At 49.8% G+C, this 22,946-nt stretch overlaps 6 protein-coding genes across 6 annotated transcripts; 3 read left to right on the forward strand and 3 right to left on the reverse strand.

Moving 5' to 3' along the window:
- Positions 1–612: 612 nt before the first annotated feature.
- Positions 613–1,364, reverse strand: N7489_006465 (60S ribosomal protein eL34; the record flags this gene model as incomplete). Its single annotated transcript, XM_056712215.1, has 4 exons — positions 613–801; positions 1,014–1,137; positions 1,265–1,278; positions 1,341–1,364. 4 exons carry the CDS (start codon positions 1,362–1,364, stop codon positions 613–615), a joined length of 351 nt encoding a protein of 116 aa, XP_056565930.1.
- A 421-nt stretch (positions 1,365–1,785) lies between these two features.
- Positions 1,786–9,321, forward strand: prp8 (U4/U6-U5 snRNP complex subunit PRP8; the record flags this gene model as incomplete). The annotated part of the gene is made up of 3 exons (XM_056712216.1): positions 1,786–1,827; positions 1,878–2,492; positions 2,545–9,321. 3 exons carry the CDS (start codon positions 1,786–1,788, stop codon positions 9,319–9,321), a joined length of 7,434 nt encoding a protein of 2,477 aa, XP_056565931.1.
- Positions 9,322–11,110: 1,789 nt separating this feature from the next.
- On the forward strand, positions 11,111–13,893 carry N7489_006467 (uncharacterized protein; the record flags this gene model as incomplete). Its single annotated transcript, XM_056712217.1, has 8 exons — positions 11,111–12,091; positions 12,143–12,236; positions 12,522–12,731; positions 12,878–12,931; positions 13,173–13,331; positions 13,470–13,570; positions 13,641–13,731; positions 13,805–13,893. 8 exons carry the CDS (start codon positions 11,111–11,113, stop codon positions 13,891–13,893), a joined length of 1,779 nt encoding a protein of 592 aa, XP_056565932.1.
- A 441-nt stretch (positions 13,894–14,334) lies between these two features.
- Positions 14,335–16,216, reverse strand: N7489_006468 (uncharacterized protein; the record flags this gene model as incomplete). The annotated part of the gene is made up of 6 exons (XM_056712218.1): positions 14,335–14,418; positions 14,480–15,185; positions 15,243–15,356; positions 15,408–15,480; positions 15,535–15,685; positions 15,755–16,216. 6 exons carry the CDS (start codon positions 16,214–16,216, stop codon positions 14,335–14,337), a joined length of 1,590 nt encoding a protein of 529 aa, XP_056565933.1.
- Positions 16,217–17,127: 911 nt separating this feature from the next.
- N7489_006469 (SANT/Myb-like DNA-binding domain-containing protein) lies at positions 17,128–18,462 on the reverse strand (the record flags this gene model as incomplete). Its single annotated transcript, XM_056712219.1, has 6 exons — positions 17,128–17,169; positions 17,244–17,327; positions 17,386–17,418; positions 17,479–17,526; positions 17,595–17,967; positions 18,395–18,462. The coding sequence occupies 6 exons, from the start codon at positions 18,460–18,462 to the stop codon at positions 17,128–17,130; spliced, it is 648 nt and encodes a 215-aa protein (XP_056565934.1).
- Positions 18,463–21,073: 2,611 nt separating this feature from the next.
- Positions 21,074–22,186, forward strand: N7489_006470 (ER lumen protein-retaining receptor; the record flags this gene model as incomplete). Its single annotated transcript, XM_056712220.1, has 3 exons — positions 21,074–21,173; positions 21,247–21,548; positions 21,617–22,186. The coding sequence occupies 3 exons, from the start codon at positions 21,074–21,076 to the stop codon at positions 22,184–22,186; spliced, it is 972 nt and encodes a 323-aa protein (XP_056565935.1).
- Between the last annotated feature and the right edge of the window lie 760 nt (positions 22,187–22,946).

Below are 22,946 nucleotides of genomic sequence, written 5' to 3' on the forward strand. Positions count from 1 at the left end.
CAACATTGGAAGGCCTAGATCAATTGACCAGACCATGTGGGGTCGTAATCCCGCGTCGAATGTACATATGAAGGCTGCTAGCGCAGCTTTAACTGAGATCAACACCCAAGTATTTCAGCCCGGAGACTAGGCGAACTACACTCGGCTACGGTTGCCAACACAGAGAACGTCGTTGGTCTAGCGAGCGACGACTACGTTTTGTCAGAGCCTGGGCGTTTAAACCAGGTGCAGACCAAGAAGAGATGTTGCTGGGCTGGCCTGAGAGATATTGCCCGATTCTCCATCATAGACTTACCCAAATGCGTCATCCCAGCTAGACATCGAGTGTCACGATTGCTGGTCGGGACAGACACGATATGTACGAGGCTTCCATTCGAGAAGCAGATTGAAAGACACCGCGGAGATAATTTCAGACAACTTGATTGGACATGTCAGGGAATCTCTCATGAAGGTAAATGAAATTGATTCATTTGCTTAGCCACGAGCCTTGCTTTTTTGGACTCGCGTGCTAGCTGTTCCTGTTCATCTTTAATGTTTTAAGAGAACCATTCCCAGCCGTTTTCCCCATAACGTTCGCTCCACCGTAAAGGACAACACCGACAAAAAGCACGCTTAGCGCTTGGCGGCCTTCTGCTGGGACTCCTTGAGGACCTTCTTGACGATCTTCTGCTCCTCAATCAGGAAGGCACGGACAATGCGGTCCTTGACGCAGCCAGCGCAGCGAGAGCCACCGTAGGCACGGCTGACATTCTTCTTGGGGCGCGAGATCTGAGAGTACTCGCGGGGGCGGAGGGCAGGGATCTGGTTTAAGAAAAAATTTGTTAGTCGATCCGGCTCCCAAAATTCAACAAGACGGTCGTATGGAGATTGTAGCGTTTCGGTTGACCATTCGTTCGCACATCCGCCCACCCAGACAGAATTTTTTTAAAAGTCGTTCGGTTGGCCCACACGCAATCGCACACATCCCACACAACCGTTCAAAAATGCATCAGGGACGCCGAGGGACTACTCACACCGGGGAGCTTGATGCCGCAGTCACCGCACTTGGGAGCAGTTCCCTTCTTCTTCAGGTGAAGGTAACGGAGCTCACCGCCGGGGGTCTTGACGATGCGAACCTTGTTGGACCGCGTGTTGTACCTATTGAAAGCAAGAAAATCCGTCAATAACTCGTTCGAAAAGGTGGTGGCCATCCCGCTACTCGAATCATCGTATAGATCATGGTCGTTTGAGGGAATGGTCTTTGTGAGGGAATTTTGAAACGTACGGGTTCCGGCGGCGCTGAAAATCGAAAAAGAGTCAGATCAATAATTTTCCGGTCAGGATTTTCTCGTAGAACTCACGTATTGCAGTCTGTTGTTGGTCATCTTGACTGTACTTGAACTGGTCAAGGGCGGCAGTTGTCGGAGTTGTCGTGAAGCAAAGTGAAATATGTCGAGATGGGTTTGTGTGGGTTTCTGCTTCAGCCGACGCTAGCGCAGATTTGGCGAGGTTGCGCTAGTCCCAATGCGGAATAGTGCCAGTCGGAGCCGCCACTTCTCAAAGTTCGACGGGGACAGGAGCAGAGATAGTCACATCGCGTAGGGGATCGTGGATCTCTATCTTTGTCGCGTTTGCATCTCAATCTTCCATCTTTTTCCATCTCCCCATCATCCAGCTATTTCCTTTTAGTTGTATTTCCTTTTTACTAGCTGCAGGTCTTGCTACACATGACCTCCAACCTGGCTTGACGCGACTTGGAGCCAACACAACCTCTACGAGGGAGGGTTCCATCCATCAATCACCATCATGGCATCTTTGCCTCCTCCCCTCCTCCCCCTCCAGGATGGGGTGCAGCTCCTCCTTCCGTGCCACTGGCGCCGCCGCCCCCGGGCTACCAGCCGCCGGCCGACCCGAATGTCGCAAAATTTGCGCAGAAGAAAAATGAATGGCTGCGCACGCAACGCAATCGGTTCGGCGAGAAGCGCAAAGCAGGATTTGTCGAAACGCAAAAGGCTGATATGCCACCGGAGCATCTGCGAAAGATTGTCCGAGATATTGGTGACGTTTCGCAGAAGAAATTCACCAACGAGAAGCGGAGCTACCTCGGTGCGCTCAAGTTCATGCCACATGCCGTCCTCAAGCTATTGGAAAACATGCCCATGCCTTGGGAGTCAGCAAGAGAAGTTAAGGTTCTTTATCACGTCAACGGTTGTCTCACTCTAGTCAATGAGACACCGCGTGTCATCGAGCCTGTTTTCCACGCTCAATGGGCAACGATGTGGATGTGCATGCGTCGGGAGAAAAGTGACCGCAGACACTTCAAGCGGATGCGTTTCCCCCATTTGACGACGAAGAACCACCTCTTTCGTGGTCCGAAAACATTGAAGATGTTGAACCGTTGGAGCCCATTCAGATGGAACTGGATGACGTCGAAGATGCCGCAGTTTATGACTGGTTTTACGATCACCGTCCCCTTCTTGATACCCCCACGTGAATGGCCCGAGCTACAAGAAGTGGAATTTGTCTCTTCCCCAGATGGCGACTCTCCATCGGCTCAGTCACCAGATTCTGAGTGATGTTGTCGACCAAAACTACTACCACATGTTCGACTTGAACAGCTTCTTCACAGCCAAGGCCCTTAACGTCGCCATTCCTGGTGGACCCCGTTTTGAGCCTTTGTACAAAGATATCGATCCTAATGACGAAGATTTCAGCGAGTTCAACGCCATTGACCGCATTATCTTCCGTGCCCCGATTCGAACTGAGTACCGGGTCACCTTCCCTTTCCTCTACAATACCCTGCCCCGAAGTGTCAAGGTCGCTTGGTACTCCCATCCCCAGGTTGTCTACGTTCGCACCGAGGATCCTAACCTGCCGGCTTTCTATTTCGACCCCGTAATCAATCCGATCTCCTCCCGCTCCGTCGCGCCTAAAAATATCACCGTCAGCCATGAAGACAAAATATTCGGGCCTGGCAATAATGAAGACGACGAGTTTGAGCTCCCGGGTGACGTCGAGCCCTTCTTTGATGACGAAGAACTTTACACACCCGACACTGCGTCCGCCATCGCCCTGTGGTGGGCCCCTCACCCATTCGATAAGAGATCTGGCAAGATGGTTCGTGCACAGGATGTGCCGTTGGTCAAGCAATGGTACTTGGAGCACTGCCCACAGGGCCAACCTGTCAAAGTCCGAGTCTCATACCAGAAGATGCTCAAGACCTACGTTCTCAATGAATTGCACAAAGGCACACCCAAGGCTCACAGCAAGCAGAACCTCCTGAAGACCCTCAAAACGACCAAGTTCTTCCAGCAAACAACGATTGACTGGGTTGAGGCCGGTTTGCAAGTTTGTCGCCAGGGTTTCAACATGCTGAATTTGTTGATTCACCGCAAGAATTTGACTTATCTTCATCTTGATTATAACTTCAACTTGAAGCCTGTGAAGACATTGACCACCAAGGAGCGTAAGAAGTCTCGCTTCGGAAATGCTTTCCACTTGATGCGTGAAATTCTCCGGTTGACCAAGCTCATCGTCGATGCCCAAGTCCAATATCGTCTGGGTAACATCGATGCTTTCCAACTTGCCGATGGTATTCTTTATGCCTTCAATCATGTGGGCCAGCTTACCGGTATGTATCGGTACAAGTATAAGCTTATGCACCAGATCCGTTCCTGCAAGGATCTAAAACACTTGATTTACTACCGATTTAACTCCGGTCCCGTTGGCAAGGGCCCCGGATGTGGTTTCTGGGCGCCCGCTTGGCGAGTTTGGCTTTTCTTTATGCGTGGTATTATCCCGCTCCTTGAGCGCTGGCTCGGAAACCTGCTTTCCCGTCAGTTTGAGGGTCGTCACAGCAAGGGTGTTGCCAAAACGGTCACCAAGCAGCGTGTGGAGTCTCATTTCGATCTTGAATTGCGTGCATCCGTCATGGCCGATCTTATGGACATGATGCCCGAGGGTATTAAGCAAAACAAGGTCAACGTGGTTCTGCAGCATTTATCAGAGGCTTGGAGATGTTGGAAGAGTAACATCCCATGGAAGGTTCCCGGCCTGCCCGCACCGATTGAGAACATCATTCTTCGCTATGTTAAAAGCAAGGCCGACTGGTGGATCTCTGTCGCTCATTACAACCGAGAGAGAATTCGCCGTGGTGCCACAGTTGATAAGACTGTCGCAAAGAAGAACCTTGGCCGACTCACCCGTCTCTGGCTCAAGTCTGAGCAAGAGCGTCAACACAACTATCTGAAGGATGGCCCTTATGTTTCCTCTGAAGAGGCGGTCGCAATTTACACCACCATGGTTCACTGGCTGGAGTCTCGAAAGTTCTCCCCGATTCCCTTCCCCAGTGTTTCCTACAAGCACGACACTAAAATCCTGATCCTTGCACTTGAGCGGCTGCGCGAGTCTTACTCTGTGAAGGGCAGACTGAACCAAACCCAGCGAGAGGAATTGGCTCTTATCGAGCAGGCCTACGATTCTCCCGGCACAACCTTGGCGAGAATCAAGCGATTCCTCCTGACACAGAGAGCGTTCAAGGAGGTCAAGATTGACATGAACGACAACTACAACAACATCAATCCTGTCTATGATATTGAGCCCATCGAGAAGATCACCGACGCTTATTTGGATCAGTACCTTTGGTACCAAGCAGAGCAGCGCCATCTCTTCCCCGCTTGGATCAAGCCCTCCGACTCTGAGGTTCCTCCTCTACTTACATACAAGTGGACACAGGGTATCAACAACCTGTCCAATGTCTGGGAGACTGCGGAAGGCGAGACGAACGTGATGATCGAGACTGAGCTATCCAAGGTCTATGAGAAGATTGACATCACTCTGCTGAATCGGTTGCTCCGATTGATCATGGATCACAACCTGGCTGACTACATCACCTCGAAGAACAATGTTCAGCTCAGCTACAAGGACATGAACCACACCAACAGCTACGGACTGATTCGCGGTTTGCAATTCTCGGGCTTCGTGTTCCAATACTACGGCTTGATGATCGATCTGTTGCTTCTCGGTTTGCAGAGAGCCAGTGAAATGGCCGGTCCTCCCGGAAGTCCCAACGATTTCTTGCAGTTCAGAGATCGTGCTACTGAGACAAGACACCCCATTCGTCTGTACACCCGTTACGTTGACAAGATCTGGGTCTTCTTCCGATTCCAGGCCGATGACTCCCGCGACCTGATCCAACGGTTCTTGACCGAGAATCCTGACCCTAACTTCGAGAACGTCATTGGCTACAAGAATAAGAAGTGCTGGCCTCGTGATTGTCGTATGCGCTTGATGCGTCACGATGTCAACCTTGGTCGTGCTGTTTTCTGGGACATGAAGAACCGCCTCCCAAGATCCATCACCACCATTGAATGGGATGATACATTCGCCAGTGTGTACAGTAAGGACAACCCCAATTTGCTGTTCTCGATGAATGGATTCGAAGTCCGGATTCTCCCCAAGATGCGGAATTTGAACGAGGAGTTCTCAGTCAAAGACAGTGTCTGGTCTCTGGTAGACAACTCCACCAAGGAACGTACGGCACATGCCTTCCTCCAGGTCACTGAAGAGGATGTTCAAAAGTTCAATAACCGTATCCGACAGATCCTTATGTCCTCTGGTTCGACCACATTTACCAAGATCGCCAACAAGTGGAACACTGCTCTGATTGCTCTTTTCACTTACTACCGTGAGGCTGCTGTGTCGACTGTCAACCTTCTCGATACCATCGTGAAATGCGAAACAAAGATCCAGACTCGAGTCAAGATCGGTCTGAACTCTAAGATGCCGTCTCGTTTCCCTCCCGCGGTCTTCTACACACCCAAGGAGCTTGGAGGTCTTGGTATGATCTCGGGATCTCACATCCTCATTCCCACCAGTGATAAGCGCTGGTCCAAGCAGACCGACACTGGTATCACCCACTTCCGAGCGGGTATGTCTCATGACGAGGAAACATTGATTCCGAATATCTTCCGATACATCATTCCCTGGGAAGCCGAGTTCATTGACTCTCAGCGTGTTTGGATGGAATACTCGCAGAAGCGTATGGAAGCCCAGCAGCAGAACCGCCGCTTGACGTTGGAGGATCTTGAGGACAGCTGGGATCGTGGTCTTCCTCGCATTAACACACTATTCCAGAAGGATCGGAGCACACTCAGCTTTGACAAGGGATTCCGACTCCGCGCTGAGTTCAAGCAATACCAGCTGATGAAGAGCAATCCGTTCTGGTGGACTAGCCAGCGACACGACGGTAAACTCTGGAACCTCAATGCTTACCGCACTGATGTTATCCAAGCATTGGGTGGTGTTGAAACAATTCTCGAGCACACTTTGTTCAAAGCAACAGCTTTCCCATCCTGGGAAGGTCTGTTCTGGGAGAAAGCGTGTCTCGCCAAGGGGACCCGTCTCTTGCGATGCGATGGAACCGAGATCAATGTGGAAGACGTGCGCGAAGGTGACCTACTTCTGGGTCCCGATGGAGAGCCTCGCCGTGCATTCAACATAGTGAATGGCATCGACCGCCTGTACCGCATCAAGATCGGCGGTGAGAAAGAGGATCTTGTGGTGACGCCGAACCATATTCTGGTGCTTTATAGAGAGGATGGTTCCAAGAATGTGGAGAAGCAAACGGTGGAGATCACTGCTGCCGAGTTTGCCGCGCTTTCTACCGAGGAAAGAAGCCTCTATAGTGCCTTTACATCTCCTAGGGCTGAGAAGGGCGCCGATGATTCGGCTCAAACGCACAGTTTCAAGATTGAGCAAGTTAGCCTCGAATCCGAGAAGACAGAGTGGGCTGGTTTCCGAGTCGACAAAGATCAGCTTTACCTGCGTCATGACTACCTTGTCCTGCACAACAGTGGTTTCGAAGAGAGTATGAAGTTCAAGAAGCTTACCAACGCTCAGCGATCCGGTTTGAACCAGATTCCCAACCGTCGGTTCACTCTCTGGTGGTCGCCGACCATCAACCGCGCCAACGTCTACGTTGGTTTCCAGGTGCAACTTGATTTGACCGGTATCTTCTTGCACGGCAAGATTCCCACTCTAAAGATTTCGTTGATTCAGATTTTCCGTGCCCATCTGTGGCAGAAGATCCACGAATCGGTCGTCATGGACTTGTGTCAAGTCCTGGACCAGGAATTGGAGCAGCTTGGCATCGAGGCCGTTCAGAAAGAGACTATTCACCCACGTAAGTCTTACAAGATGAACAGCTCTTGTGCGGATATCCTGCTCTTCGCGACGAACAAATGGAATGTCACCCGACCTTCCCTTGTGTTTGATACCAAGGACGTCTACGAGCCGACCACGACAAACAAGTTCTGGATCGACGTTCAGCTTAGATATGGTGACTACGATTCTCACGACATTGAGCGGTACGTTCGTGCTAAGTATCTCGACTACACTACGGACAGCATGAGTATCTATCCTTCCGCCACTGGATTGATGATTGGCGTTGATCTTGCATACAACCTCTTCTCGGCCTACGGACAGTACTTCCCAGGCCTCAAGACTCTGGTTCAGCAGGCTATGGCTAAGATCATGAAAGCTAACCCAGCTTTGTATGTCTTGCGTGAGCGTATCCGCAAGGGTCTCCAGCTCTATGCCTCGGAGAGCAGCCAGGAGTTCCTCAATTCTCAGAACTACTCCGAGCTCTTCAGCCCACAGATCCAGCTCTTCATCGATGACACTAACGTCTACCGTGTCACGATCCACAAGACCTTCGAGGGTAACTTGACTACGAAGCCCATTAACGGTGCAATCTTTATCTTCAACCCTCGGACTGGACAATTGTTCCTGAAGATCATCCACACCAGTGTCTGGGCAGGCCAAAAGCGTCTGGGTCAGTTGGCCAAGTGGAAGACAGCCGAAGAAGTTGCAGCTCTCATCCGATCTCTCCCCGTGGAAGAGCAACCGAAGCAGCTTATTGTCACCCGCAAGGGTCTTCTTGACCCTCTCGAGGTCCACCTGCTCGACTTCCCTAACATCTCCATTCGTGCCTCTGAGCTCCAGCTGCCCTTCCAGGCCGCCATGAAGGTCGAGAAGCTGGCCGATATGATTCTCCGTGCAACCGAGCCTCAGATGGTACTTTTCAACCTGTATGACGAGTGGCTCAAGTCTATTTCCCCGTACACTGCCTTCTCTCGCCTCATTCTCATCCTCCGGGCTCTTCACGTCAATATCGATAAAGCCAAGATCATTCTTCGACCTGACAAGACCGTTATCACCCAAGAACACCACATCTGGCCGTCACTGTCTGATGAGGACTGGATCAAGGTCGAAGTGCAATTGCGTGATCTGATCTTGAATGACTATGGCAAGAAGAACAATGTCAACGTGCAGAGCTTGACCAGTAGCGAAGTTCGTGATATTATCCTGGGTATGGAGATCAGTGCGCCTTCCCTGCAGCGACAGCAGGCGGCGGAGATCGAGAAGCAGCAAGAAGAGCAGAAACAGCTCACTGCTGTGACGACCAAGACTCAGAACGCTCGTGGTGAGGACATTGTCGTTACCACTACATCTCAGTATGAGCAGCAATCATTTGCTTCTAAGACAGAGTGGCGTACTCGTGCGATTGCGACCTCCAACCTCCGAACGAGGGCCAACAACATCTATGTGTCCTCTGACGACATTCGGGACGAAGGCTACACCTACATCATGCCTAAGAACGTCCTCAAGCGATTCATCACTATCGCCGATCTCCGAGTGCAGGTCACCGGTTACCTTTACGGTAGCTCTCCCCCAGACAATGATCAGGTTAAGGAGGTCCGCACCATTGTCATGATTCCACAGGTGGGTAATACCCGGGACGTCCAGCTGCCACACCAGTTGCCGCAGCACGACTATCTCCAAAACTTGGAGCCGCTTGGTATCATCCATACAGTGTCTGGCAATGAGCCGCCGTACATGCCTGCCGCAGATGTCACACATCACGCACGGCTCATGAACGCCCATCCTTCGTGGGATAAGAGGACCGTGACCATGACGGTCTCTTTCACTCCTGGATCCGTTTCACTTGCCGCCTGGGGCCTCACTCCGGCGGGCTACAAGTGGGGCGCAGAGAACAAGGACACAACCTCGGATCAGCCTCAAGGCTTCTCCACCAACATGGGTGAGAAGTGTCAGCTGCTCCTCAGTGACAAGATCCGCGGCTATTTCCTTGTACCCGAGGATAACGTCTGGAACTATAGCTTTATGGGCAGCTCATTTGGTAGCGTGGAGAAGAGACCTATCTACGTCAAGATCGACACCCCGCTTAAGTTCTACGATGACCAACACCGTCCCCTGCACTTCCAAAACTTCGCTGAGCTCGAAGACATCTGGGTTGACCGGCCTGACAACTTTGCGTAAACATGTGCAGCTGATCAGGCCAAAAATGTCTTTTCTTTTTTTTTCCCCAGCGTTGTCTTTTTTTCTCCCCCTTTTGTTTTCTTTTTCATTTGGGTTCTTGTATCACGACAACCATAATTCATGTATTGCAGCGAGAACCTAGGAAAAAAAGGCCAGTGTGGATTTATTTGTACAATACGAGTTTCCTTGGAATGGATTTTCTGTTCACTTCAACCTTTTCATTTTATTGTCTAATAAGTTTTTTTCCCCCTTGTAAGTATACGAGGATGCGGTTGGCTTCAGAATGCACCAGTTTGCGTCGCCACCTTGCGCTATGAAGATTGCCGCGATTTATGTGAAGGCTGCCTGAGCAGACGCCCAATAGAACTATAGAACATCAGCCGAAGGTCCGTGGACATTATGGGAAAGAAATATCTATATCTGCGCAATTATTGAAATCAAGGTCGGCCTAAGCTCTCCACTTTGACGCATTAGACTTTGTATTGACAGATGACGGCCCGCATGCAGCTAACACACATCGGCAGTGGCAGTCTTTCCGAATCACATCACATCTCTTGATGTACATTCGATAAATCCAACGGGAGAATAAAGGACAGTCAAGTAGAGTGTAGGAGATTGTATGGGAATGTCCGCGGGTGGCTGAAAAGTCCATGTGATTTAACTTAACCCTCATCTCCTCCAATAATCTCTTTTCGATTGTTGGAATGTCTTTCTTCCTCCAACAATAGAGCTCTGTCAAGTCCAAACGCCAATATTGTTCTCAGTTGTCTGTTTCATCCCCCTGTTCTTCTTGTTCTGTTTTATTGGACGTCTGGATTGACTCCCGCAGGCCTTGGCTCCGAAGAAGCCCGGTGCAATAGAATAGCTTGCCATCGCTTACTCGACTAGCCTATACTGTATCAATCAGCCGATACAGTATATCCTCTTTTCCACGATGGCGCAGTTGCATGGTAGATCGGTCCGACGAATGAGCTGCCTGATTTGTTATGTGCCCGAAGCCTGACAGACTTCATCTATGTGCCGTGTCTTTTTCTTTTGCCTTGACTCTTGACTCTTGACTCTTGACTCTTGACTCTTGACCCCAGACTCACCCTAGTCACATATTTTGCGTTTGGTCGTTTACCCCCATGAATAGGCGCTTTGCCAACAATATTTTTGGGGAGGGTTCTACCGCTTCGAAGGTGTTTTTTTTTTAGACCCGTCCCTTTGATGTTGGGAGTCTGTGCGAAAGCAAAGAAAATCAGCTATCCCAGGCCGGAAAGATGGGATACAACCTGCCTATCGCGAAATATCTTGACTATGATGATACAGACTCCTCTTGCAGTCCGGTCCACTGGTGACTGATAGAATCAGCCCGGCAACGCACGCTCCAACTTGGTCACCGGCACACTGTTGGATTTCTAGGGGCTCTCCAGATGTTGTTATAGATATGTCCATCTCTTTTTTTTCGTTCGCTCATAATCTAGGAAAAATCTTCGTTATCTCACCTTACTATACATTATGTATGACCGATTCTTCTACAAGAACCGCCTACAAATTGACCCAAAGTAATCCTATCTATCCTCTTCTGCACATCCGCTGAGGCCTTTCTCTTCTTTGTTGCAATACATATACAGGCAAGTTTCTCTTCGCATCGTCCTATGCAGCAGCAGAAGCCTTTTCCTTTCTTTTTTTGTTTGCCTTCCAAGTCGAGAGAGACACGTGGGAAATAAACACACCCTGAAGTCGTTCATCTCCCACAGCCACTCAAGCCACTTCCTGGGACTGCAGGCCCTGGCATTGTCTATATATGTCCGAAGCACCAGTGGACCCTTACCGAGACCTCATGGTTAACTACGCTCCTCATGACAGTGGTAAAGATGCGAACCGGGAGGATACCGTTCCCTACGGCGCAACGCAGTTGCTCCAAGAGAGGCCTACTGAAATTCGCTACCACTCTAATACAACCCAGCCACCCTTTGGTTCTCCGCCGACGTTCATCACGAGCCACTCGCCCCAACGTCAGCCGGGGCCACATTACAACGCACACGGGTATAGACTCTCCCCAATCCAGGGTAGCAGAAAACGACAACGTACGGACAACGGGCCTGAGGCCAGTGAAGACACTGAACACAACTATGGGTACCGACCTATCTTGCAAACGCTACCCATGGGTGATCCATCGGCTCCAGGAGGTGAACCGGCCGGCCTGACGTACGCTGATGTCGGCCCTTCGTCTTCCCACCAGACATCGAACCAGGACTACCTCCAGGGTAGCAGAAAACGACGACGTACCGATAACGGGCCTGAGGCCAGTGAAGACACTGAACACAACTATGGGTACCGACCTATCTTGCAAACGCTACCCATGGGTGATCCATCGGCTCCAGGAGGCGAACCGGCCGGCCTGACGTACGCTGATGTCGGCCCTTCGTCTTCCCACCAGACGTCGAACCAGGACTACCTCCAGCCTGCTCTCCCGCAGCAGCATCACCACCATCGACTACCACCCCAAGCATTCGGTGCGTCCTCCGCGGGTGACCAATACCAGCCGCAAATCGACCGTAGCTTCATGAACCTTCCAGGCGTGCCTGCACCATACCCTCAGCCGAGGGCACCAAAGACTAGATTCGGTCACAAGGAAGATGAGATGCTGATAGCCCTGAAGGAGCATTGGAAGTTTTCCTGGAGGCAGATTGAGTGCTTCTTCCCGGGGCGAAAACAACAGACATTACAGGTCCGTTACTGTACCAAATTGAAGGAAAGGGACGTGGTTTGGGATATTGTTTTGGTATGTTTATCCTCCCCCAAAAAGCTGGGACTGCGCTAATTTTTAGGAAAGGATCAGAAACTGAAAAAGGCGCTGGAGGACTATGAGGACAACAAATGGGCACACATTTCCCGGAAGCTTGGACCTGGTATACCACCAGCGGCATGTAAGCTGAGAGCCGAAGAGCTTGAGTGTTGATGGAGTTTCTGCTTTGCTAGTTTAGATGAACTTGTTTAGTATATTATGTTTTATAGCGCGTGTGGTCTATTTTATTCCAAGGTTGTCAATATGTTGTATATCACCCCGTGCCCTACCCAGAGAAGCCCTAGATGTTCCAAAACGGACATTCTGCCGCTCCAAGTCGTAGCTGAGCAGACCGCCCTACAGAGCTCCTGCCAATGAGAATGGATGACTCATCATCAATCGCGGTCCTATTGGATGACCCAGCCAGCCAATCACAGGAGGTCGGACCAAAGCGGCTTCAAACTCGCCCAACCTCAAACCTCCAAACTCCCTCTCCTGCCCCAAACGCCCCGCGTCAACCACCCCATCACCTCCAGGACAATGTTCCTCCAACGTACAGCCTCCGCCCTCGCCAGGCGCTCGCCTGCCCGCGCTTTTACCCTCGCCCAGCGCCCCTTCTCTTCCTCCGTCATTCGCTGTACGTAACTCCTCAAATGGCCTGATCCGACCTTCGCACAACTGCTCCAATCCCCGCGCACCCCAACCACAAGGGGCTGTTTACCGTCAATTGCAATTGACATGGAGTACCTATTGCGATTACCAGCTAACGCCAAACTCTTATAGCCAACGAGAAGAAGTGGGCTCCCAAGCAGGAGGGCAAGATCCTGACTTTCGATGGTTAGTGCTTTACCCGATCCCGCAGCAGTCAATTGCTTTTCTTCCAGCCTCTGCAGCCCGAAACTTGCTCTTCTAGCCACCCGCTCGAGAATCTGTGTGCAATTGAACGCTATGGAACCTCGGGTGTTGGTTATGCGGATACTTTTCCCGAGTCGCGGGCCACGCTTTTCTACATGAAGTGGATATCTACAAAAATATCTAGAAAACACAATGCTGACCTATTTCTCTTGTCCGTATATAGAGATCAAGGGCGAGGACGACCTCTTTGCTCCCGGTGCCAAGCCCGGTACCATTCCTACCGATCTCGACCAGGCCACCGGTCTCGAGCGTCTGGAACTCATCGGAAAGATGCAGGGCATTGACATCTTCGACATGCGTCCCCTTGATGCCTCCCGCAAGGGTACGACTCCTTGACATATCCCTCAACGTCCCATCGCAGTTCTTGATTGAATGACCGAATACTGCCGCGGAATCACATGATCATTGCTTTGGTACGAAGACCGAGACATTGGCTGACGAAATGGGTGGATTTATACAGGCACACTCCAAGACCCCATCATCGTCAACGGCGCCGGTGATGAGCAGTACGCTGGTTGCACCGGTTTCCCCGCAGACTCCCACCAGGTCACCTGGCTGACAGTATGCCGCCCCACCCAAGCCCAACCGGGCTCATATCTCCAGCTCTAGAAACTGACTCTACATGTTTTAGGTCTCCCGCGAGCGCCCCATCGAGCGCTGCCTCGAGTGCGGCAACGTGGTCAAGCTGAACTACATCGGACCCGAGGAGGACCCCCACGCCCGTATGTTACTCGCTCTCTTTACTTTCCCCTATATATGATAGTCTGCTGGTTGTACTGACGTTCTCGCTCTCAGACGACCACGACCACGGTCACCACCACCCCCCTCACGTCGAGCCCAAGACCTTCGCCGACTACGTCAAGCCCGACTACTGGTACCGGTAAATATTTAATGCCGATTTTCGTTGGTTGTTGCTTGGAAATCCCAATACAGTGTGAACATTATGCGGCGTGTCTGTCTCTGTTCTGTCTCCGTGACTCCCTCCGTCTCTTTTGTACTATAGTGCTCTAGTAGATGAAATGAGAGTATTGGTGGGGTTCTTACTTTTGACCTATGTCTGTTTGGACTTGTAGTTATATACTATGGGATGGGATATCGCTGCTGTTAGGAGTACTGGTGTCAGATGGAAAGAGAGAAACAAAAATCTATTTTCCAGTCGACCCATCTACCCATATATCACGTTTGATCTAATGCAGGCGTATGCATCTAGGAAATGCGGTAGTATAAGCGAAGCCTCTAATGAGACGTCGTGCAGAGCCTTGTCCAAAAGCAGCAATATGACTCTTATGATTGGACACGGCATCCATACCATATATCAGTCACGCCTAGCGACCCACGAAACGAAGTTCGATGAATCTGAGAGGAGGGTAGACAAGCGCAGTCCAGCAGAACCCGACGTAGATTCCCATCTAATGAACAATAGGTTAGAATCCGAGACACATGACGAGGTTGGAGTAGGGTTCAACTTACATCAGCACCGTATTCACCGACCAATTTAGCAATGGGTCCGATGTACCACACCTGCGCCATACACAATACAGCACCCACCCAGCCAACGACAAAGGCAGTGAAAGCGGCAATGCCAATGGGCAGCTTTGACGGATCCCGCCAGATGTGCCAGTTATACCCAGTGCGGAGGCGGAAGATGAACCGCTCCTCGAGGACAATAGCAATCCAGATGACAACCCAGTAGCCCATCAGAGCGAGGAAATTGGTGAAGATCTCGGAGAGGTTGCTGCGGCCAACTAGCGCGCAGACGGTATAGATAATGACGGCAATGGTATTCCAGATGACGCGCGGTACTGCCTCGGCGTAACGACCGAGGATCTGGAAGTCGATGCCGGCGGAGTAGGTGGGCGCCACGGTATTGGCGATCAGGCCTAGGGCACAGATCACAGAGCAGAATTTGCCGAAGCCGTGTAGCGGGCTGAATCCTTCGACGATTAGGGCTCCTTGGCCTTGCTCGTAAGCAGCGGAGTACTCTGGGTGTTTGGAGACTCCTGAGGCTAGCCCGACACCGCTGACTAGGGCCATCGTGAAGGAGACGAGGAGGCCTCCCAGGCTGAGGCCGAATAGTTTCGCCCGGGAGGTGTTTTCGGGGTAGTAGACAAAGAAGTCCGCTGCTAGTGGGGTGTAGGTGACTGCGGCACTCAGACAGATGGAGAAGAAAGATAGCCTGGGATGATGTTAGAAAATGTGGGCTTCGATTCTTAAGTCTGAGCTGCAGACTTACCTATTGCCAGCTACTGTCCGGGGATCGCCGGTAGAGGTGGTCGACAAATCAAATTTCACTGATGACACTCCGAAAAGGATGCAGACTACGATTACTTGGGGCAAAAAGGCGAATCTAGGACCGTCAGTTACACCATACCTCATGGCAATAATTCCTCATACTAACCGTTCATAGTAATGGAAAACTTGGATGCCGAATGTGGCCACAGCCCAACTGATAACCGCGACGATCACGATGCCTATTCAAATCAATTAGTACCATTATTAATGTGCAAATTCCCCGAATTACCTACCGACAGCTACCGACATGCCACCAGGGCTGACAGCAGACAAGATTTGTCCGCCAACGACGCAATCGATCAAGCCGTATCCAATCATCTGAATTAGGTTCAATACAACAATGATCTTGCTAGGCCACCAGCCCATCGAATACCTTCCAAAGGCCTAGTCACCAATTAGCCCTCTCAATCAAATAATAGTCCAACAAATTCCCGAGGTTAGTGTGTTACGCACCAATGTCCGGATCCCGGAAACGGGTCCCCATGTGGCCATCCAAGAGGCGACGAAGGAACCAACGAAGGCGCCAAAGACAGCACAAAGTGCCGAATCACGGAAACTGAGACCATACACGGCAGGCCCTAGCATCCCAAGGGTAATGTTATTGGGTGCAAGATTGATAGAGATCCAAAGCAAGGAGACTTGCAGATACGACATCCACGTGTTGCGCTTCATGCGCTCATCCGCAGCAACTCGCTCGATACCACGCGCTTCCAGGTTATACTCGATGAGCTGATTCTCAAAAGCTCTAATAACGGAGCCCAATCGTGATCCAACGGGATTGCGGCGATTGGTCGTGGTCTCGGCGTAGAGTCCCTCATCCTTGTTGGCCACGCCGGGGGATTCAGGCGCAAATGTCGCCGGGTCTTCCTTGCTGGAGTGCACCGCTAGGGCGGTGATTTCATTTTCCGAAGCCATGCTGTCATTTGTCAGTATCATACCTAATTTGTGAGGAGAGAAAAAGCGCATTGAGTCCTTTCGCTGGAATTACCCAGATCAAGTTTAACCGTATATTCTCAGAACGACAAGAGTCGAACACCGGTCTTCATGCAGGAGGCTTGTCCTATACCTTGATCATGAGAGAATGCCACACTACTCGTCTTCATGGTAGCCATCCCTTGTGCACAGGTTGTGTTACCTTCGAAGAGGAGTCACTATGAACACACTGTAGCGTCAGCGGACTTGGTCAGGCAATCACGCAGGGCTTGGATTACCTTCGAAATCAAGGGCTTTTCAAGTGCAAACCAAAGTAACAGCAGGTAGCAGGAGGTAACTAATTGATGTGAAAAGCATCCGATTTCCAGTGGGGGAAAAATGGGGGAAGATTTGATTGCCGCGGGGAAAAAAAATAAGATCGCCCGCTTTCCGCCTCCACCTGGACATATACTACTTATACCTAGGTACCTACATATGTACTACATATAGTTAGTACTACTTACAACACACAGGCCATTGGGTGTCTGATTTCTGATGCAATTTCCTCATACTGGAATACCAGTGGGAATCATATGGTATTGATGAACACAAAAAGCGCAAGAAAACAGCGCTTATCAAATCAAAACAGACAACGCCTTAGGGGGAAACATGATCGCAGAGCAGGATGCGCAGGTGTTCATAGCGCATATCAAGTAAATTCGAGAATAATTCTGAAGGAAAAAGAAAAAAGATCCAGATCACCAACTCCATCTGCTTTGTGAAATCAGTGGCCTCCAGCGGCCACCGATGAAACTTGCATCGCTCTGGAATTGCAGGGAATCCGGAAGAGAGAATGCCAAATTCGTAAAAGATGCTAAGAAAACGATATCATCACTTCATCAGTGTCGTGGTGGTCAGACGTTCTTGAAATGCTCTTTGGCATACTGTTCGCAAGCCTGTCGGAAAATACCAAGATTAGATGGGATGCATGCATAATGAGACTAATGACACGGGAAGTTTTGACACTCACTTTGGCAGGCTTTCCCACTTTCTGACCGATCACCTTCCACTTGTTCGCCTCGTACTCTTTGATCGCCTCACGAAGCTTCACAGACTGTGTGACGTTAGGGGCGGATGCGACAACGGACATTAAAAGACAATCGGGATCATACCTCATCTTCGGCAAATTCCGCGTAGTGCATATCCTGCGTAAGCTGTCAGTAAGACGAGGCGTGGTGTTACCAAATCCGCTTTATATTGCGTACCTTATACCAATGCTTCTTGACACTGCCCTCGGTTCGGGTCGGGAAAGTCTGCGACAGAAAAAAAGAACCCAGGTCAGCAACCCATAGTTTCAATCCATAAAAAGCCGCGCGCGCACCTTGGCAATTTCACTCCAACTGCGCCCGGCATCGCGCATTGTCTTGAGCCGTTGCTCCTCCTCTGCGGTCCACGGGGTATTTGTGCGTCCCTTTTTCTTGGGCGTGGACTCGACCGTGGGAATCGCACCGGGGTCATCAATCGTACCACCCGCAGGATTCCCGGGGGCTTGCATCATGGCTGACGATCCCGTGGGAGACGGAGGACGTTTGCGCGAAGCGCCGGGGTTTTGTTGAGGTAAAGGAGCAGTCGGAATCGGGATGCCTTCAAAGGTTGGGACGCGGTGGAATGGATGGATCTGTTGTTGGGCAAGCATATGCGGGGGAGCGCTGGTAGTTGCCGACGTCTTGAGCCGTTTAGATGTCGGGGGGGAACTAATCAGGCCAAGGGTCAGAAAATAGAAGAGACATAAGATGAGATGAGGCAATGTAATAAGAACGCGACCCAGTGCACTTGAGTTCCAACCCAGTCTCCCTCCCACAGCTGGAGGCCGGACGGAGATCACAGACGAAGGGACTTACGACATGGTGAAAGACACACGCGGTTTTCAATCACACTGTGCCGATTCATCTGTACATACAAAAAGGCCGCGTAGGGGGGTTAGCAGGATCTGGTACTGGCGCGCCTTGGTCAACACTCGGGAAGCGTTACACTAAAGACGATGACACAGGCGCATCCCAGGCAGAACCAGATTGAGAGAGGTAACAGGAACAATAGGAATAAGTCGCGACACAGAGAAGTCCAGACTCCGACCGGAGTGTTTTAACTCCTATGTGTTTGGAAGTCAAAGGGAAGGCTCACAGGTCAAAATCGCATGGTCGAAGCGTCGATTCGGGGACCTCGAATTCTTCCGAATACGGGGAGAACATGAGGCTGAGTGATGACTTTTGGAAGTCAAGATAAGGGTTGGAGGAAAGGAACCAAGAGAAAAGGTGACTTTTAAAAACAAAAGGGGAGAAAAGGGAGGAGAAAGTGAGAGAGACAAGGTTACAGAGAGAAGAGAAAGGAGGAGGAGAGGGAAGTTGTGAGGAAAGGCAGAGCGGGGATGGAGTCACCTCATATCACAACAAAGTAATAATAGCAGTAGAGATGTAATTTTATACTGTTTATAGTGTTTATAGTGTATATACTGTTTATATAGTATCAGTCTTCACCTTTTTATACCATATATATTAGTTTATCATGTTAGAACGTTTTGAATGTTTTGATGTTCCTTTTGAAGATCATTCTTCGAATCTCCGTTTACTTGTCATCCCCCTCTATTATTATTCCTCCTCTATATCTGTCACTCTTATAATCTCCCCCTTTATGCTGGCTTTCCCTTATATATCAAATGTAGATTATTCATGCAATCAAATTAAAATCCAGTGTCGATTCAAATGCGCCTCCAACCACTCCCCCTCCGGTGCATTCCACAACCCGTTCTTCCCTGGCCTAGGAACCGATGCCCGGACAGGGGCCCTGTCACAATTTATGACTCGTTCTGTGATTCAATTCGACCGACATCAAGATGCAGAAGCAAAGATAACCACGTCCGGCAGCTTCCATGAGACATTTGGGCCGAAGAGACCCGCGAGTGGCCTGTTCCAGAATCCGGTGACCCGGCGAGATCTCACAACACCGTGCGAGGATGACAGGACACGCCCAATGCGAGTCAACGACACGCCCGAGGGCCTAATTATTTCAAAGGCATCCAGTGGCCCCGGGAACTCATCCCGCAATCATTATCATTCAACTGACAGAAGTAGAAGTCTCCGTCCAACCCGAGACTTGGCGGGCTAGATCAGCCACAAGACGGTTTCGTGTGAAGCCACCGGGGTACCATTTCCCCCTCTCTGCCCATCATGCAGGTTGTTGAGAGCATGCGCGGTATGGGGTAAAGAATCTGGAGGACCCTATCAGCATTTATTTTTTGGTCTTAATACAACGCGGGGTTCATTCAAGGCGTGTATATATTCAAGAAGCCCAGCCTCTCAGAATCCTGCTGGCATTTTCTTTGTCACACACATATTGCATCCCTGTCAATCTCCTATCGGTGACAATTAACAAAATTGCTGATGCCCAAGCCGACCAGGACTACTGAAGTTTCTGGCATTTCCAATTGAATAGGAAATATCAAGTGGTTATGTTCGAGTAATGATCGAGTATCTCCGGTTTGGTTTGACGATGATGCATGCCAAAGATCAGGTTGAATTCTTCCTGGTGCGGCATATTACAATGCAAAAAAGTACTGCCAAGAGTCGCTGGTGGTAAATATGACTCGCATCACCCTTTTTTAATAAATAGAAAAGGTTTCTATCAAAATCGAGGGATATCAAGATCCTTGATCAACACGGCCGAAAAGGATGTGTTTCATCAGGTGGTTCCAAATACTCTGAATTACTCGGCGAAAACAACAAAAGGACTCTTTGAATATGACCAGTTCCTTGCTGTTTTCACTCAATCAATTGTTTCAACCTCGGAACAGCTCTACGATGAAATAGGGTCCTTTCTACCATGTCAAGCTTCATTCTTCCAAGGTTACTAAATCATTAGTCACTACTCCTGGGAACATTAACGAAGCTAATTATGACTATTGGGTACGGCTCATTTATAGCGATTACATCTGCTTTGGAATCGTACCGCGTCGCCTGCATCACCTGAAGCATCTAGGCCTTGTCGAATTCACCACGGTCACAAGTACAGATAATCAGATCTTGGTTTTAACTAGAACCCAGGATCGTCGGTATCACTCCAGAAGCTTAAGAAGAGCCTCGAATCAACTTCCGATAACTCAAATATCTATCGAGTAAGTTGTACGTCCTCTAGTATCTGCTCTTAGACATCCCCGCATCTTTCCCTTTTTAGTTCATCTCCCCCAATAGTGCTTAGTGAACCCTAGATTATGTAGCTTGCTAAGAGCAACACTTTAATATGATATGCTTAGTACTTCGAAGCCTGATTGTCGAACAGATACCTTGTTACTTATTTCACATGTTGTCGTACCGAATATATACATCGAGACCGCAATGTTAAACAGCACATGTCAATCATTACCGGCCACTAGGCAACAAGATAGACTCCCAAAAATGTCAATTCTTTCTTCCTGTCACCGTCTAATAAAGCCAATGCATCATATTTCTCACCATGCAACTACTTCCAGCGCTTGCAAGGCTCGATTTACGCGCTGACGTCAACCTCACGTGAGAGGACACGCGGCCCGAGCTCATGTGGATCGCCGATAACGAACTCCCCCAGGTCACTCCAACAGCGCCAATATACCTTCACTTGTTGCATCTCCCTGCACGTTAACACCATAATCTCATTGGAGGGAACGTAAATACACAGGAAACAAGACCTTCCTCTTTCAATCTACTCGACAACACTTGATTTTCCCATTCGGCCAGATACTTGGCGCCGATCTCGATGGTGATAGCTTGACAAGTGTTCACACCCTGTGTCCAACTCATTGTTTGATTGTCCTATCACACCCCTCTAACCATGGTGACCTGGAACGTCTTTCGTATAATCGGAGATCTGTCCCATGCAGGCTCAATATGTGTCCTGCTCTGGGCTATCCACAAGAACAAGAGCGCCGAGGGTTCGTGCACCTTTGCATCAACCCGATTACCTAGGTACCCTGCAGAGCTTACTGACATGGTTATTTGAATTAGGCGTCTCACTCCTCACGCAGATCCTTTACGGCGTCGTCTTCGTATTCCGCTATCTCGATCTATTCGATCCCCGCACATACACGAGTGGCACGTGGCACAGCATTTGGAATGTCTCCTTCAAACTATTCTACCTCATCTCATCATCATACCTGGTCTTCCTGATGATGAAGGTGTTCCCACGGACGAGAGAGCGGGAACGAGCTTGGAAACTCGGCTTGTGGTCCGTGGCCGGGTCCCTTGTTTTGGCACCTATCTCAATCTGGCTTCTGGACACCGATGATTACAATGCATGGTTCATTGAGGTAAGTTGGGCAATTCCGACGCGTTCATCATAGTCATACTTTGCGGCCTAACTGATCCCATCACTTAGTTTTGCTGGGCTTTCTCTATTATTCTCGAGTCTGTGTGTGTTCTGCCCCAGCTCCTTCTCCTTCGCCAGACCACTGTCCCGACGGTGATCGACTCATATTACCTGCTTGCTCTGGGCTCCTACAGAGCATTCTACATTCTCAATTGGATTGTCCGCCTCTTCAACAAGGAGCCTTTCCATGATTGGATCGCGGTCGTGTTTGGCATTGTACAGACTGCCTTCTATGTCGACTTTGCATGGGTATACTATTCGCGCCAGCGAGTCAAGCTTCGCAATGGCGGTGTCGTTGACTCCGAGGACTATGGGAACAGTTGGCTAGTGAATCGTGTGGTGAATTTCCGAGCATCGCGAAACTCGGTAGACGAAGAACAGCGCCTTCGAGACGAGGAGGAAGGGGTGGATAGTCAACCAAACCACAACCGATGGGGCGCTCGTGGCATTTCCATCGCAGCCGACGATACATTGGAGAGCAATGGTCACAATAAAGGACATCATCATGATGATAGCTTAGATGGGTTTTCGGGGGATGAGGACGAAACCAATGATCACCGGGTGAACAATTCCCGTTAAGTGATGTCTTGCTATGGGGGAAACTCGATCACATCATGGCATATCTATATGCCAGTCAGGTTGGACGTTGTGCAGAGGATGGACTCTAAAGCGGTTGACCTGTGGACTGCACGGGAAGACCCGTGCCGTTCTAGTCTGGTTATCTCCCGGGATTTGATACCCACCTTTTTATTTTCGGGACTTTTTTTATGATAGAATTAGGAAATGAGAACATGTACGGGGTATTCCGTGGTCTGGCCGCGAGTTTATGGGGGCCATTTTTTGCTCAGCATTCGGCCCCCACGAAATACCCGACATATGTAGCTCATAAGACAATGTCAGAAACGGAAGTTTCCATACAGGGGTGAAAGTGAGAAAGTAAAGAGTCAACACATGTACATGGTCGAGGAAATCTAAATGTTAGGATCCAAGGAACGCTGATATGCAAACCCGAGTTTCTTTCGACCAATATCTCTAATTGCTCGACTAAGAGATCCTAACTACACAGTAGCGTTGAGGACGTGTTAAAGTCCAAAAGTTTTAATGAATTCTTAATGAGAACCTAATAATCAACGGCAGCTAACCTCTGGTGAATTTGGGGGCCAAAAATGGACTACAAAGTCTTCCCTTGCAAACGGTCCCGAAGAGAGAGATATCCACGTTCTCAAGGATGGTTTAATACTATCCAAGATGGGAGCTATAGGTTTTCAACATGCAATAGTTTTTCCAAATTGTGACGAGCAGATAGATCAAATAGAAGTGAGCATATTCTTCCTCTTCC

This window comes from Penicillium chrysogenum, assembly GCF_028827035.1.
Source record: "Penicillium chrysogenum strain IBT 35668 chromosome Unknown utg000004l_segment0_segment0, whole genome shotgun sequence".
In the NCBI taxonomy this organism is placed as follows: domain Eukaryota; kingdom Fungi; phylum Ascomycota; class Eurotiomycetes; order Eurotiales; family Aspergillaceae; genus Penicillium; species Penicillium chrysogenum.